At 43.2% G+C, this 15,690-nt stretch overlaps 1 protein-coding gene across 3 annotated transcripts in view; it reads right to left on the bottom strand.

Annotated features, from left to right (window-relative positions):
- The window catches only part of ADK (adenosine kinase), a 266,568-nt gene extending 250,887 nt beyond the window's left edge, over positions 1-15,681 (bottom strand). Inside the window, exons 1-2 of one of the 3 annotated variants that reach the window (XM_021549097.3) lie at positions 15,569-15,681; positions 1,811-1,885 (exon numbers count right to left, since the gene is read on the bottom strand). In XM_021549097.3, coding sequence (XP_021404772.1) covers positions 1,811-1,885; positions 15,569-15,624 — 131 coding nt within the window. In that variant the 5' untranslated portion in view covers positions 15,625-15,681. Of the gene's footprint in view, positions 1-1,810; positions 1,886-7,031; positions 7,171-11,242; positions 11,378-15,568 lie in introns of those variants that run through there. The other 2 variants (XM_021549088.3, XM_021549106.3) reach the window with 2 other exon arrangements.
- Between the last annotated feature and the right edge of the window lie 9 nt (positions 15,682-15,690).

Raw genomic sequence — 15,690 nt, forward strand, 5'->3', positions numbered from 1 at the left:
CCTTGCTTGACAAGAAAAAAGAGAAACTACAATGATCAACAATTTCTCTTTCAAATGCTTCACAGTCCTGAAATGTTTATGCTCTTGCACCTCCCTGCAGCATTTGAATAGATAACTTTATTCTAGCAGTTGTCTACCACTCCATTTTCCATTTTATGTCCCTTCACAAGCTGAGGAGACGTGGGATCTGATCCCCACTTCAGGAAGTGTTGCAAAAGGTAGTTGTACCCGGAGCAGAAACACTTGTTGGTTTGTTAAATGGACTTTTCTGCATACCCTGACAAACAGGGAGAGGGATATCAAATCAGGTGCAGGAGAAGGTAAACAAGCTCCTCAGTTTTGAGGTTATTACCAGAGCTATCACATTATCAGCAGGCTCCTGTGAAACTGCTGGGGGAAGACTGCTTATGGCTTTCAATAATGCAATACCCCACAAACACATTTCAGCAGTAAAGAAACACTCACAGAGCATATGCTGCTCCAGGAGATAATTTATTTTGTCTGACAGGACTCAAATTTGAGTACATAAGACTTCTAATTTTTAAATTAAATTAAATTCTGCAGAGCACATCACATCCAGTGAAAAGCACAATGCACTCCTGAAGGATTTCAGTGCTGCAGTAGAGATCCCATCATCTCTTTTATGTCAGCAGTTTGTAAGGATTAGTTGGGGAGTACTGTTGGGTTGGGAGAAGAGCTTTCAGCTTATTTCAGTGGAAACGTGAGGCAGAGAATTACACCAGATTAACTCACTTTTTTGAATGCTCAAGACATAGACCTGATTTCTTAAGTTCGAGGTGTTTGAATTTGGCACAATCCATTACATTCTTGTATTTTGTTTCCAGCTTACAACAGAGAGGCTTTCACTTAAACCTTAAGATAAAATTTGAGTGATGAAATATTGATGACAAATTATTGCTATTAAAAGCTGCAGAACAAAATATTTGCGCCTGATAATACATATTCAAAAATAAAAACTCTGCACCTGTTCTTTATTTGGTTATGTGCAATTTAGTTTTGATGCAATTTTCCCATTAACAAAATAAAGAACTATCAGAGAAAAAATTCATTAACACTTCAAAAATTATAGAAAAAATTGCAAAAGCACTCTGAAAAGGATCAAATCAACTTACAAAGCAGAGAAAAAGTGGAGAAAAAGCAATAAAAAATTGAGCTCAAGCAGAAAGATTTAAAAGAGCAACTGTATTTTACACCTCTGGAAAAGACAGATCTCTAAGCTGATTCAAGAATGAGTAGGCTTAATGCCAATTAAGCAATCCAGTAATATGGTTTTATGGATGGTAGCATAACAAGAAGGCTTAAGAAAGATAACAGACAACCTGATATGAAGCAGTTCTGTTCCTGACTGATAAACTGGAATATTTTTTAAAGGTATATTTGCACAGCTTTTCTTAGTGTGTTACAGAAATGGCCTATTTACCCCACAGACATCACTGAAGAAGAGTACAGTAATAGTAAATCAAAAGTAGCACACAAAGATTCATATAAGAGCTACCTAAATCTTACTGAAATTGATGACTCCTTCCAATTAAAGACTAACAAAGACAGCATGAGGACACCAGAATAAATTGATGAAAAAACATATGAAAATACCGAAGGTTTTTATAGATATCATCACCACAGTTTCATGGAGCAAGAACAATCAAATGACAGATACTGGCTACTTCCAGCACAAGGCCAGAATCCCAGAGATCAGCCTAAACACAGCATTATACAGGGAGGTAGCCCACCATTTATTTACAGGCATAATTCTGGAAACAAAACTGACATTAAAAAAAAAAAGCCTTACTTGTCAAGGAAGTCCTTGTCCACAACTGCACAGATATCAAGCAGAGGATTTCCCATTCCAAACAGGACATTTTCACTGTAAGAGAATCAATTATTTCAAGTTAGCTTTGCACTGGTTTATTGTTTCTAGTAAAGACATTTTTTTATTAGGGAGAAAAACAAAAGAATACACATTTTGCCCAGCACAGTAAACACCTAGTGACCTGGCATATACACAGAATCAAATTTGAGTGAAGTACCATCCTATAGTGATATTTGATCAATACATGAACTGCAATAATAAACACATTATTCTGTTAAACAGTCACTCAGATAACAAATGTAAGCTGCATGCCATGTTCTGGAGTTTTAAAGGATGACATTCAATTTGTAATACCAAATTTTAGACAGGGGAAGCATCACACCAGAGTAATAAGAATTTCATTGAACCTACTCAGTTGTTGGGTACCAACAAATAATTAATAATTTAAGTCTGTTCTACTAAACTGAAACAAAGAGACTACGTATTCTGTATTGTCAGCCATTTTAAACAGTGCAGCTGTATTTTGGTAGGTTGGATGTACTTTTAAAGCAATTTGACTTTCATTACCATTACTTCTTTCACATAGAAAAAAAAATATATCAAAAATACTGTAAACAGTATTCTTGAGACAGATAGCTTTAACCTCCTTTTTTAGATTAATTCAGAAACCATGTGTTACATTTTCCTGAATAGCATGTACTGGGGTGATAATGCAGTAATACCAAAGGATTAGATATGTGGCCAAGTGTCAAGTAGGAGTGAACGCAGCTGTTCTCTCAAACTACATCCAAAACCATCACATTCCTTGCCCAACTAAGACCTACTGTCTCCAACCAACAAGGCACAGCCATGCTCCAGCTACCAAAGGTAGCTTCAGTATGACCACCTATATGGGGTTTGTGTGGCCATGTTTTGGTAGCCAGGGGCCTACAGGGGTGGCTTCTGTGAGAAGCCACCAGAAGCTTCCACCACGTCCAGCAGAGCCAATCCCTGGTAGCTCCAAGATGGGCATGCCACGGGCAAAGGTGGGACTAATTAGAGATAATCATTATACTTCAGTGACAACAGATTTCAGAAGAAGGGTGAAAAAAACTTACTGAGTCGATGTAATGAGGCCAGAGAAGAGCAGGGTGAGAACAGGTGAGCGAACAGCTCTGCAGACACCATGGTCAGCAGAGGAGAGGCAGGAGCTGCTCCTGGCACCTGAGCTGAGGTTTCCCTGCAGCCCTTGGCGCAGATTGTGGTGCAGCAGAATGTCCCCCTGCAGCCCATGGAGGTCCATGGGGATGCAGAGATCCCCCTGCAGCCCATGCAGGAGACCCAAGCTAGAAAAGGTGGATGCCTGAGAGGAGGCTGGGACCTCACTGGAGACCTGTGCTGGAGCAGCCACCTGGCAGGGACCTGCAAACCCATGGAGAGAGGAGCCCGTGCTGGAGCAGGTTTCCTGGTAGGACTTGTGACCCTGTAAAGGAGCCATGCTGGAGCAGCCTGTCCATGAAGGACTGCACTCAGGGGAACGGTGACCCACGTTGCACTATGGAAAATACAATTAATAACCTTGATACTGAGACAAAGCAAACCATGCTTTAAGTATCCTAGTTTTTGTAGCTTTAAGGACAATCTTTTAGTGCGCACTTAAATAAATTGTGGAAGATGCTGCTTGAAATGTGTGCTAGATGCTGCTTGTGTGCTTGTGGAAGATGGAGCCAGAAATCCAGCTTGCTCCTAACTGGAATAGTTAACATCTGCTTAGTAAAAACCTGTAAGACTGGCTAGATACTTTTGTCAGTGTGACAAATAGCACAATGTTCAAAATAGCATAACCATAATTACACCTGGCTAGAAGACATTGAAGAGTGAGAGACAGATGACAGCTCGGAAGATGTAAGGGTAAAGGGGATTGCAGTTGAAGTCACAAGACAGAACATTCTCTCTGTTGTAAAACCTAAGTATTGCATAAATAGTACTGTAGGACAATGAATGAAGTCTGAACTTTTCAAGTGTTGAATGCAGATTTGTCCCAAACTATATGTTCCTGTACTTAATGTTTACCTGATTTTCACATGCTGTGAAATTCTACACATCAATAGATTTATAACTACACTTAAGAAAAAAAAAAAAAAAAACATATCATGGATAACTTCTGTATAAGACAAGAGCCAGGACTTTAATGGTCAGTTTGCCAAAAAACAGCAGCTGTACTTACAAAAAAAAAAAATCTGAAATACAGCTGACATGCTGAGGTCACCGCCCATGAAGAAGTTACACATTCAATGTAAAAGCAAAATAGAAGCTACCAAACATTCAATGAGCTGTGGACTACAGAACCTGCAGGTCAGTGTGCTCAAAGCAGCACAAGAGCTACTTTGTGCAGAAGCTCTATGAAGCCAATAATGTGTACAAACTTCTCACATGTCAGCAGCAGCAGGAACCAGAACTTTTCAGTACTATTAATCCAGGCAGCTCTTTACATCACATCTAAGTCCTGCTCATTCCCAAGCCTTCCTTACCCACAATATTTTATAATCACCCCCATTCAAGTATTCCAGAGGCTGTATGTTGAGTGCCATTTGGAATCAAGTTTGAAAAATCAGCATCTATGTGTGTATATACATACAGACACACAAAGAGTATATATATAGCAACAAGATATATGCCTTTTAAACTCCAAACTAAAAACAGGATGTTCATACAAATCTAAAAGTTGTTTAGACAAAAACATACCATCTATCTAACAGGCAAAACTACAGAACAGCAACAACAAAAACCTTTGATGTACATCACATTTACATTCCTAACTATTGACAAGCAGCAATAATCTTCATGAGTTTGGCTTTTAACTTCGGACTACATGAAGTGTGAGTTGCAATTACAAATTCAAACAATGTAACTCATTAAGTACAAATAAATCTTCACCTGTTAATTAGGTATTTTGTTCAGACATTACTAATATGACTGATTTTACACAAATGGCCACCTTTTCACACCTTACTCTTATCAGAAGTGGCAGAAGTAATAAAATGAAACCAGACTGGATAAAAACAAAACAACAAACACAAACAAATAAAAAAGAACCCACAAATCAGTGCTGAGCTACCCATGAACCTTTTTTAAGAAGTCAACAAAATTAACTGCAACTGAATGATCTGGAACGCTGTCCAATCTCATGCTCTCCTGCTGCAGGCATTTTTAAAAATATGGTCCTGATTCAAGTTGGCTGCTGAGCAATAGCAGCACTATATCCAACTATCACACAATACTGTTATCATCTCAGGCTGCTGTGCACTTCCGTGGAAGAGCAACATCAAAATATCAGTGAAAGCTTATTATTAGTTACTGGCACAGAGACAGAGGAATATTTTGGGCCTTTGGATACTGGCAACTCAGAAAGCTTTAAACATGACTGAGACATTTGGACGTGCAATTGCATGGCAGCACGCTGTGTGCCTAGTTGTCCTTTTACAAATTTAAAATCTAAAAAGTCTTGTAAAATCTAAAATATTAGTATTTCTAAAGGGTTTCACTATGCCCTTTAAAGTAGGGCAAAGCAAGGCATGTTTTAAGCCTGTTCTCAGCATATCCATTTCAGTTTAAAACACCATATAAGACAAGATTTGAACTTACCGAAAGTTACTTATATTTGTAGTTAAAGCAAAACAGCAATAGCACCAGATTTATAGCACTTGACTAGCTATAAGCTCTCAACTAAGAGCATCCTTCTCTCATCCCACATGCCCATGTAACATTATTGCAAGTAGGATGATACTTACAACAGTAATTAACACAGAAGTACCTTAGAACTATTATTCCATCCTTCCAGAGTTCAGACAATTTTCTTGCATCACTGGTCAGCAAATCACTTTAGCATATAGACCTTAAACATACAAGGTGGCCTGCAGGACTGCTCACATGCTTTCCTGACGTGGGTAAGCAAAGACAGTATTTGGCTAAGCAGTTACATATTTACATACTGACTTAGAGGAACATCTTCAGTGAAGATTTAATTTATTATGAAACTTTCGTAGTCTTCTAAAGTGACACACACTCACAGGCTCCAACTTTGAAAACAAGTCTAAAAGCTTTGGCCTTATGTAAGCAAGGCTGCCGCAAAAAAAACAGTTCCACCACTACCCAGCTCCTCAGACAGCTGTGCTAACTTCATGAGCCCCAACAGTGAAATACTATTGCAATTTCAAAATTTCCGTCTCGGTCAGAAACAGTGTAAATGAAACCTGATACACAGAGTTTGGAGGGTGGAAAGAGGAGATGGGAGAATTGCCTTGAATTATCAAATTGAACGTGGAGTCTGTAATATTTGGCATTTCATTAGAAGCCAAAGATCTGATCAAAGGTTACCGACTTACCTCACAATACAATCCTATCTTAAGGTAAAGTGTTTGGGGGAGAAAAACTATTCACAGTACCTCCTGTCACTGAACGTTAAGTTACTGGTTTTTCATTCTCCGGGATTTGCTGACAGGCTGATATCACCGCAGTTCCAACAGCCTGCCAAGAGCCTAGCCTGCTATTAAGCCCCTGCTTCTCGTTATTGGGGATTCTTTTAAAACCTAGCTCCAGTCACGGCAAGCTACAGCGAGGGTTTAAGGCTCCAGCGCGGCTGCCGGGGCCCCTCGACACGCATCCTCCCACGCCCACGGGCGGCACCCCGCGGCGGGCGGCGGCCGCCCGCGCCCAGGCGCTACCTGTGACAGCGGCACCGCCGCCGAGCGACGCCGCACGCAGCCCCCGGCCGCCGCCCCGCGGATCACCTGCGGGCCCGGCCGGCAGCGGCGCAGCTCGGGGCTCTCGCTGCGATGCCGCTGGGCACCGGCATCGCCCAGCGCCGCCGCGAGTCCCGGCCGGGCGCACCCACCTGCCCGCGAGAAGCCGACGCGGCGCCCCGGGAGCGCTGCCCCCACCGGGCTCAGGGGCCGGCAGGACACCGGCACAGCTCTCCCTCCTTCCCCGCCCCAGGGGAGCGGGCGTGCAGCCACCAAACCAACTCGCGACGGTCAGAGAGGGATGGGACGAAGCAGCGCTGCCCCGCATCCTGATTACACAGCGGAGAGAAAAGCCCGGCTGCGGCGGAGCATCGCACCGGGCGCCTCCGCCCCGCCAGTAGGAGCGCATCAGCGCCCGCCGCCCCTTCCCCCGGGACGCGGGGCTGTGCTGCGGGCGCTGCCTGGGTGCTCGACATTACCTGAGAGCGGCCATGGCTCCGCGCCCGCCCGGCCGCCCGCGGCAGAGTCCCCCGCCAGCGGCAGCGGCAGCGTCGCCTCTCCGCCCGGCGCCCGCGCCTCAGCCGCGACTGAGCGCTCGGCCGGCCCGGCGCGCGCCCCGCCCCGCCCGCTCGCGCGTCCCGCCATTGGCCGGGCGGCGGGCGGGGGCGGGCCCGGGCCCTGCGCGGCGCGAGGAGCCGCGGGGCGCTGCCGGCGGGCCCCGCGCCCCGGTTCGGCAGCGCCCGGTACCGAGCGGTGCCGCCCGCCCGGCACCCCCGGGCTCCTCGACCGCCATCTTTGGTACGGGCGGAGAGCGCGCGCCTCCCACCTAGCTCCTGCCGCGGCCGTCCCCTCCGCGAGCCCCGGCGGCGAGTGTGGCAGACAGTGACAATTGGCCGAGGGAGAAAAAAGTTGAGTGGCGGTAGCCGAGCAGAGGTGTGGGGCTCGAGCCGCACCGCCCACAGCAAAGATGGCCAGCGGAGCCCCTGGCAGCGCTGCCCCTCGGGTGTCACGGGGCCGTGGGAACCGAGGGAACCCCCGCCCCGGCTCTGTGCTGGCCGCGGGCTGCCGCCCTCCCCGACACACGATCGCTACGCCCTCGACACGAACGCGTTTTCATTGATTTCATTTAGCTGTGCGTTGTGTCAGACGCGGAGCCGCCCCGAGTGACCTCCCGCCGAGCCCGCCTTCCTCCGCAGGCGGCGGCCGCCGGGCGCGGGGCCGGGCTGCCGAGCCCCGGGGCACATCGCCTCAGCCCGGCTGCGCCCGGCAGCCACCTGTGAACACAGCGCTCCGGGTGCCCAGCACTGGAAACACGGGAGGAAAAGGGCAGCCCGTCATTGCTTCTCCACTTTTCTTATTCGCCTGACACTGGCAGAGCTGCCGTATCAGAAAGGGAAAGTCTCGCTACAGCCAGGTTTCTATCGTCACTCCTCGTCTAGCTGTCAAAATTACTGCCACATTGTGCAGATTTGGCACTTACTTTGTTAACTTACTAGCACCAGAAACACTGGTTCATGAAACTGAAGCCAATAGGTTGTTTTTGCCAAAAATGAATTCCACATTGTTAAGTACTGCTGTGTCACCTCTAACTAAATATTTAAACTTCACAACTTCATAATCCTGTGGTTACTAGTCTGAAGTTTCCCTTCCTTTCCATCCACAAAATGGGAATATTGTACTCAGAAAAATTAAAGTCAAACTTTCCATCTATTTCTGATTTTGGGGTCTCTCAGAGGAGATGATGCCAAAATGCGACACACTGATGAAGGTCAAGGACCTGCATCGTCACATGAAAACAACAGAAACGTTTATGTTCATTACCTCATGTAGGACAAATCTCTTAGGTCCTCTAAATCAGGCACTCAAAAAACAACCACTTACCGAATTAGTCACAAAATTCTTATTATTGAAGTGTCAGGGGTCCTGAAAAAGTCAAATAAGAGTAGGAAACACATCCATCCTCTTACTGTTATTGCAACACAATGTGTAAGAGGTCCTCAATCCTGAGGGAGGATTTTGAACTCTACTGAAATGCAAATACATAGATACATAATGGTTGCATCCTCCGATTCACATTGAACAATGTATTATGTCCAGTTTAGCAGTTTCAGTGCTTAATAGCAAAACTTCTGTTTTATAACCTAGAAGGTGGGGGAGGAACATCCCATCACCAGCAAATATAGTAATAACTACATAACTTGTTATTGTATGTAACTATAGAATGCAGCTGTCTTCTTGGTTCTATCACTGTATTCAAAATATTAAAAACATTTTTTAAAATCAACTTGTAGACTCCCTCATAAATAATTGCTTGATTTTAACAAGCACATAAAGATATGTAAAGAAAAATACATATAATACTTCAACATTAATTATATTTAGAGTAATTTGCAGCATACAGCTCCATATTACAAATAGTAAGCTATAGACTAAGAAGCCAAATGAGGTACCATCAAATGTTTCTAAATTTTACCACTTGAGCATGTATTCTCTAAAAAATATTAACATCTTTTAGTGGAATAGCACATATAACACCTCAACAGCAGCTTATAGCACTTTATAAGCCTCCAGCTATTCTCCATGCCCAATCACCTTGCCTGTGCTATCACATACTCACAGGTTCTACTGCTACTGACATCTCTAGACACCACCTACCCCTACTTATCACTGGGGTTTTAGTCATTTGCCATGGAACTGCTAGACATCCAGACCTAACGCTAGCCTAAGTGGAGAAAAAGCAACCAGAGTATCCCTGGCAAAATGGTCAGTTATGACTTATGGTCATTCAGAGATTAACTTAATGCTTGTGCCCCAATTTCAACTTGCAGTCCCACCATGTAATGTGCTGGGCAGCCAATCTAAGTTTGCTCAGCCTTCCTGACCCTCCAAATTCCCTCTGCCTGCATGAGGCAGCTGCCCTTGCCTTCACAGGTGATTTGGCCTCAGAAATCCCTGAGAGAAACATGCAATTTACAGCTTTTGTATCTAAAAATATATAATGTCTGACGCAGTCTAGCACAATTTTTTGACTGCTGTTGTTACTATACAAGAGAGAAATCTTCATGACCACATAAGTTTCTCTACATATAATAAACAACTTCCTCGGGTGATTTCACTAAAATGTTTCTTTTCAAGCACACTATGAATTCAAAATGAACTCCACCCCTACCTGATAAAATAACAGGCGGGTATATGAGAACATTTAAAATTGTACTTTATTGAATTAATCCATGAAACTCTACACACTATATATTTGTAACCTGTGTATCCAAGAGATAGGCAATCTACGCCTTAGCTTTGGACTAATGTGTTATGTTTTACACCACAAACATTTGGTATAAATCTTACCGTTTTCAACATAGAAACAAAAAGTTCTCTATTAACTCCCATATTTTCACTCAATTTCTTCTAAGTACAAAAGGTTGATCTTAGATAAGCTGCCTGTTTGCAAGACAGAAGGGTGATCTTTTATGTAATAGCCCCAGTAGACATTATAAAATGGGACTAGTGAGCAGCAAGTCCACAAATTCTCTTTCAATAACAGCATTTTGCAGAGCTTGCAGATATATTCTATTGTAACAGTTGTTTTGGAAACTTTTTTAGAGCGAATTTAATATCTTGCAACATAAGATACATTTATAGCTTGTATAGGATCTGCTTGCAAAGTATTAAAAATCTTTTATTATTTAATAATTCTGTTAAATCATCCCATTTCTTTCCATGTAGCTTCACAGAGTGTTCGTCTGTAGAAGCAAAGTCTATAAATCTGCTAACTCTTCAGCATATTGCAGACATCCATACTTTCTTCTATTTTATTCTAATCAAACAGCACAGCCCTTGAAACAGTTACAACTGCTTTGTACCACTGAATGTACAAGGAAGAAAACCACACAACAATCTCTCACTGTAAATGAAATCCCAAGGTACCATAAAGCCAGCAAGTAGCTTTATCTTACCATATCCTTCAAGTTCAGAACAGCTTTGACTGTGGTCAAATAATCATTATGGAAATTATTACAGTTCAAAATGGAAAAAATCCCCTTCCCTTCCCTGAAATCTAAGTAATACCCAAAGACGTCTCTCCTTCACACAAAATGCATTGATATTGTATAAATAATAATATTTTGTACTACTATTATACATTATATGAATAATACATTTTAAGAATCAATTTATGTAAATAAAAAATGAACATCCTTGAAAAAAACATTGTGTTCATATTTTATCTGAAAATTCAATTTACTTTTCTCAAGAAGATAAGGTTTTCCAATACACTGCCAGCAAATAGTAATTAATGACCTTTAGATAGCAACCCATTCCCTGCTTCTGAAACTGGTTTTGTGAAATATTTGTGTACCATGCCTGTGTAACTAACTACTAAAATTCAATATCACAACCTTGTATCACAAGCCAGAATTTTGCTTCCAAGATTTCCACATGAAATATACCTTAGCAACAGCAGAGTAAGCCAAGGTCTTGTGCTACAGAATTTCACATTGCTACGCCAATACCATAGGCAGCTAATTCTGCATTCTTTTAAGTCTTTCTTGGGCATCTTCCTTGTCTGTTCATAAACAATATTAGTAGATCCAGCGAGGTGGGTAATCCTACACAGACTGATCCTTTAGTTGAAAAAGAAGGAACTCAAATTTCAGGAAAACACAATTTCAAGACTCAAGATGAAAGAGACCTGTTTACAGTGGCTCTTCTCTCCCAGGTAATCCAGCTTGCAAGCAGCCTCAGGGACAGGACTAGTCCCAGTGACTTAAGGGAGGTAAGGACTCATCCCAGCAAGGCAGAGCTGCATCCTTCTGCAGGTTATTGGCCAAGGCTGTTAGTCTAAACCACTGCTGTGGGTGTGGCTCTGCTGGCCAGGTGGGCTGCAGCTAACATCAGTAAGGAAAGAGCCTGTGGTCCAGACAAAGAGCCTTCCCACAACCTCCTGTTTCCTCAGCTTACACACTCCCTACAATAAAGCAAGGAATTACTTCAACTAAAAGGATGAAACGCCACAGCAATCTTTCTCCAAAACACAAACACAAAACATGTTGTCATGTGGAAACATGACTCGTGCTGTGCAAAATCCCAGAGGATTACATCAAAGGCCAGGTGAAGACACTTGTCAAGGGTAATTTGAGAGTTACACATCTGAACAATGGAAACCAGTGCCTGCACTGTAACAGCACAGGAGTTTCCATGCTGCAAGTCATTCCGGTTTTGGATATATTTCTGTCAACACAGCTTGGAAGGGAAGGTAACTGCTGTTATATCCTAAATAAAACAAAATTAGCAACGTCTGTGGCTAGTGTCCTCAAGAGTATTTGTCTGATTTCTAAAGAAGACTAAATATTCATCTGAAGAAAAAGTCTATTGCTCTAATTCTGGGAACAAACACAGAAAAGTGCTTGAGTTTCAGCTCCTTCTTTGACCTGAGGACATTATGAGTACCAACACGGAAAACACTACCTGTGTTTGCAGATATAAGAAATAGAAAAGTAAGAAAACTATAAGCCATGAAGACAAAAACTGAAATGAATACAAATGGGGAGTAAGGTGAAATTAAAAAACAAAAAGAAACGCCCCCCCCCCCCCAAAAAAAAAATACAAACCCAAACCAAGAGATAAAAGAGAGAAAAACGTTATTTACTAAATTCTAACTGAAAGCTTAGTCACAGCTAACTTAAAATATTCAAAATCTTCTTTCATTTATAAAGAGCTGATGAAAGAATAAGCTAAATTAAAAGCCAGCTTATTAAGGAAATTTAAAATGTGTGAAATTAGCAATATTTTTTACAGCCACTAGTACCAAGCTTTCTAAAATCTAGTGGAACAGTAATGACAAAAGACTGCTTTTGATAACAATTATGCACAGAGTATTTGATAATTTATTCTTAAAATGAAGAGATCTCTAATAGTAGCAGAAGAGGAGGAATACTGTACTTTTTACTTTTAGCAGGAACTATTTGTCAAACTCAGTGCTTACATTGCCTACTAGATAAACTGATTTGTTCAAACAACTAGCCACGTCATGACTATTCAATCAATACAGCAGCTGCAGAACAGCCAGAAGGTCATAATGCAGCACAGGGGACTTGACAAGTTTGTGTGCAGAAGGAAAAGATGAACATGCATATTTCTATACAGACACGTACATTTAAGCTCAAACATTTCTACAGAAAACGTCCAAATTCTTTCATATCTGTACCAGACTGTTAAGAGAATCTGCCTGTGGTTTTCACAGACTTCCCTAACAAAACCACATATAAAAGAACACAAATCCTTAGTAATTTTCCTCTAAAGTAACACCTCATGATGTTTCTAGTAAGTTGGTGCTACCACTCCATGACAAGCCATTTGCAGTTTTGCAAGCCCATTTTCTGTTCAAACAGTGCAGTTCACAGAGCAGAGATGCAGTCAGAAGCCCAAAACAAGGCAGCACACATTAATGGCCTTGCCTAAAGCCCATTGGTTTGTAGTGGGGATTTGCAGGAGTCAATAAAGACAATGCAAAACCTGCCGCCCAGCAGATGAATGTCAGCACAACACATTGTTGAGCTGGGAATGCCAGTTTGGGTCTCGGGCTTTGTATGCTGCTCACTGGGTGGCAAAAGCCAGCCATCCTATACTGCTTTCAAACAAGTGTAGCTTCCTGAACCCAGTCAGCTTTGCCTACCTCATGAGGGAGCGATATTTGCTTTCCTTTGCCTGAAAAGATCAAAGGGGTCTAAAAATGTAACCATGAAACCTCTATGAAGCCACTTTGAGAGAAAAAATTATGACAAAAAAAAAGAGAAAAAACAGGGAAAGGAAACATTTGCTATTGTTGATGAGGTATGGCTTGTATTGCATTGCAGAATTAATTTTTTTATACTAAAATAGTTTTCATGGTAGTCACGGGAAAGGTTGAGGTTGATATCACATGGGAGGATAAATACGGTACAACCAGCCTTGTTGAATCCATTAGACATGGTCTTCTGAAGAGACTGGAGAGCCCCAGATCTACATATTGAGAACAAGCAATCATTCTCTATAATCCCCTCAAATTCTTGGTATAACAAGTACGATGCTATTGACCTCCAAAATTATTAAGTGATTTTTCACTTCTTTTCTAATCTATAGAGGAACCGTTTCCAAACATATCTAGCAGTGCTTTGCATTACAACTGAATCTCGTTACAAATACAGCCAAGTCATGGAACCTCGACCAGTCTGGTACCTTCTCTAGTAGCTTTTACGTCCCACAACAGCACTCAGCCAAACATGTTCTTGCCACTACATTCATATGAGTGCTGAAGTCTGCTAAATCTAGTCCAACCACCAACTGCTTCATGAGTTCAACCTGTGGCAAACAGCACACATTAGCTTTATTTGATCACCAGTTAATTATGGCATTTCTCCTCTTATGAAACAGAACTGGAGCCTATTTATACTTTGGCTTGAAATAACTTGCAACAGAATTAACATATGCAAGTTCTAACAACATTCTTCCTGTTTTATCTATCATACCTTACAGAAGTAGTATTTGCAGTTTAGTCAGTCATTACCAGACATGGTATGTCACCATTGCCTTTCATTCCACTGCAAACAACCTTTAAATTTTTAACTCGGTACACCAATAATATTCTCAGATTTTAAATTTTTCTCATATTTCATCTTAAAATGCTGTTTCCTCTAATAAACTTTATAAACAAACATTGCAGCTTCCAGTTTCTTCCCTCATCTTGCTTTAAGGAGACATGGAGATAACTGTTGCTTTTTTACTATAACCTTACCTTGCTGCATGCCATTTATTTGCTTTCAGAGCTCAGTTAACATCTTTCCTCTTCTATTATCTGCAACTGAGCTTGTCAACCATTACTAAACTTGAAAAGTCACTTAGCTGCCAAAGAAGCAAGTACCCTGACTTTGACAAATTTAATAGGATTAGCTCTTTTAATAAGGACATCAGTACCAAAAAAATTGTTCTCATCTCAGTACTAAAGTACATCCCCTTTATGCTATATTTGAGTGAGTTATTGGTTATCAGTTATCGCCAAGATAATTTTGGACCTTTCAAGACTTATGTCATTAATTCTCTTCACACACTGAACACTTGGAAGGAAGTCAGCTATCTTCCAATTATATTAATATCTGAATAATCCTGAGAAAACAAACTTGAAACTGTACCAAAAAAAAAAAAAACCCAAAACTGCTCTACAGCTCTCAGTACTCAAAGTTCTCATTTTGACTGTGCATCCTCCATTGAGAAACCTTACATTTTTCTGCTATGACATTTAAAAATAAATTACTTATGTCTGTGCAGGCCATCATTCAAATGGGATTCAGCCAGTGCTATTGTACTGTGATCACAGAAATGAGGAAGTATAGCAAATCGCACAGATTATTTCAATATGAAGATATTTTAAATTATACGGTATGTCTTGAAGAAAATGTAACTGTTAACTCGGATTTTCAGTTTCCTATCTAACAGGGACAGAGACACCCTCGCGTGAGTATTAATCGGGGTATTTTATATTCAAAGGGAAGGCAGACGCAGTGACAATCCCAGCTGTGCTCTAGTACGGGGCCATCGTTGCGAGCAGCGTTCCGTTTTACCGCAACCCATCCAGACTCTCAGCAGCCCATTCGCACCGACCGACCCGACCCCAGGGCACAGCGCGACCCCCGCGCCGCCCACCCGCCCCTGCCTCGGCTGCGGGGAGCCCAGTGCGGCGGCGCCCCCGGGCACCCGCCGGGCCCGGGCAGCGGCACCGCAGCCGCCGGGGCAGCGCGGCGGGACGGCCCCGCCGCCGCCTGCACGTGCGCCCGGTGCCGCGGAGGGGCCGCCCGCGCCCCCGCGCGCAGCCCGGCCACGCGCAGCCCGGCCACGCGCAGCCCGGCGCGGCGGGACCCTGCCGCGGAGTGCGACCGCTCCGCGGAGGCGGCACGTGTCTCGCCCTCCGCCGGGAGTAGCACCAGCGACCTCCGGCACCCGCAGGGATTGCTGGCGAAGCAGAGCCCGTCCCGGCGCCCGTTACCTCAGCTGCTTCTGCTCCAGCTTCAGCTTCTTGGCTTGCGGCTCCCCCGCTGCCATCTTCGCGCTGGGCGGCGTGCGGCGCGCTCCGCTCCCCTCGGCCCGCCCGCCGGCCCCGGCCCGCCC

Source organism: Lonchura striata, chromosome 6 (genome assembly GCF_050655825.1).
Source record: "Lonchura striata isolate lonStrDom1 chromosome 6, ASM5065582v1, whole genome shotgun sequence".
Classification (NCBI taxonomy): domain Eukaryota; kingdom Metazoa; phylum Chordata; class Aves; order Passeriformes; family Estrildidae; genus Lonchura; species Lonchura striata.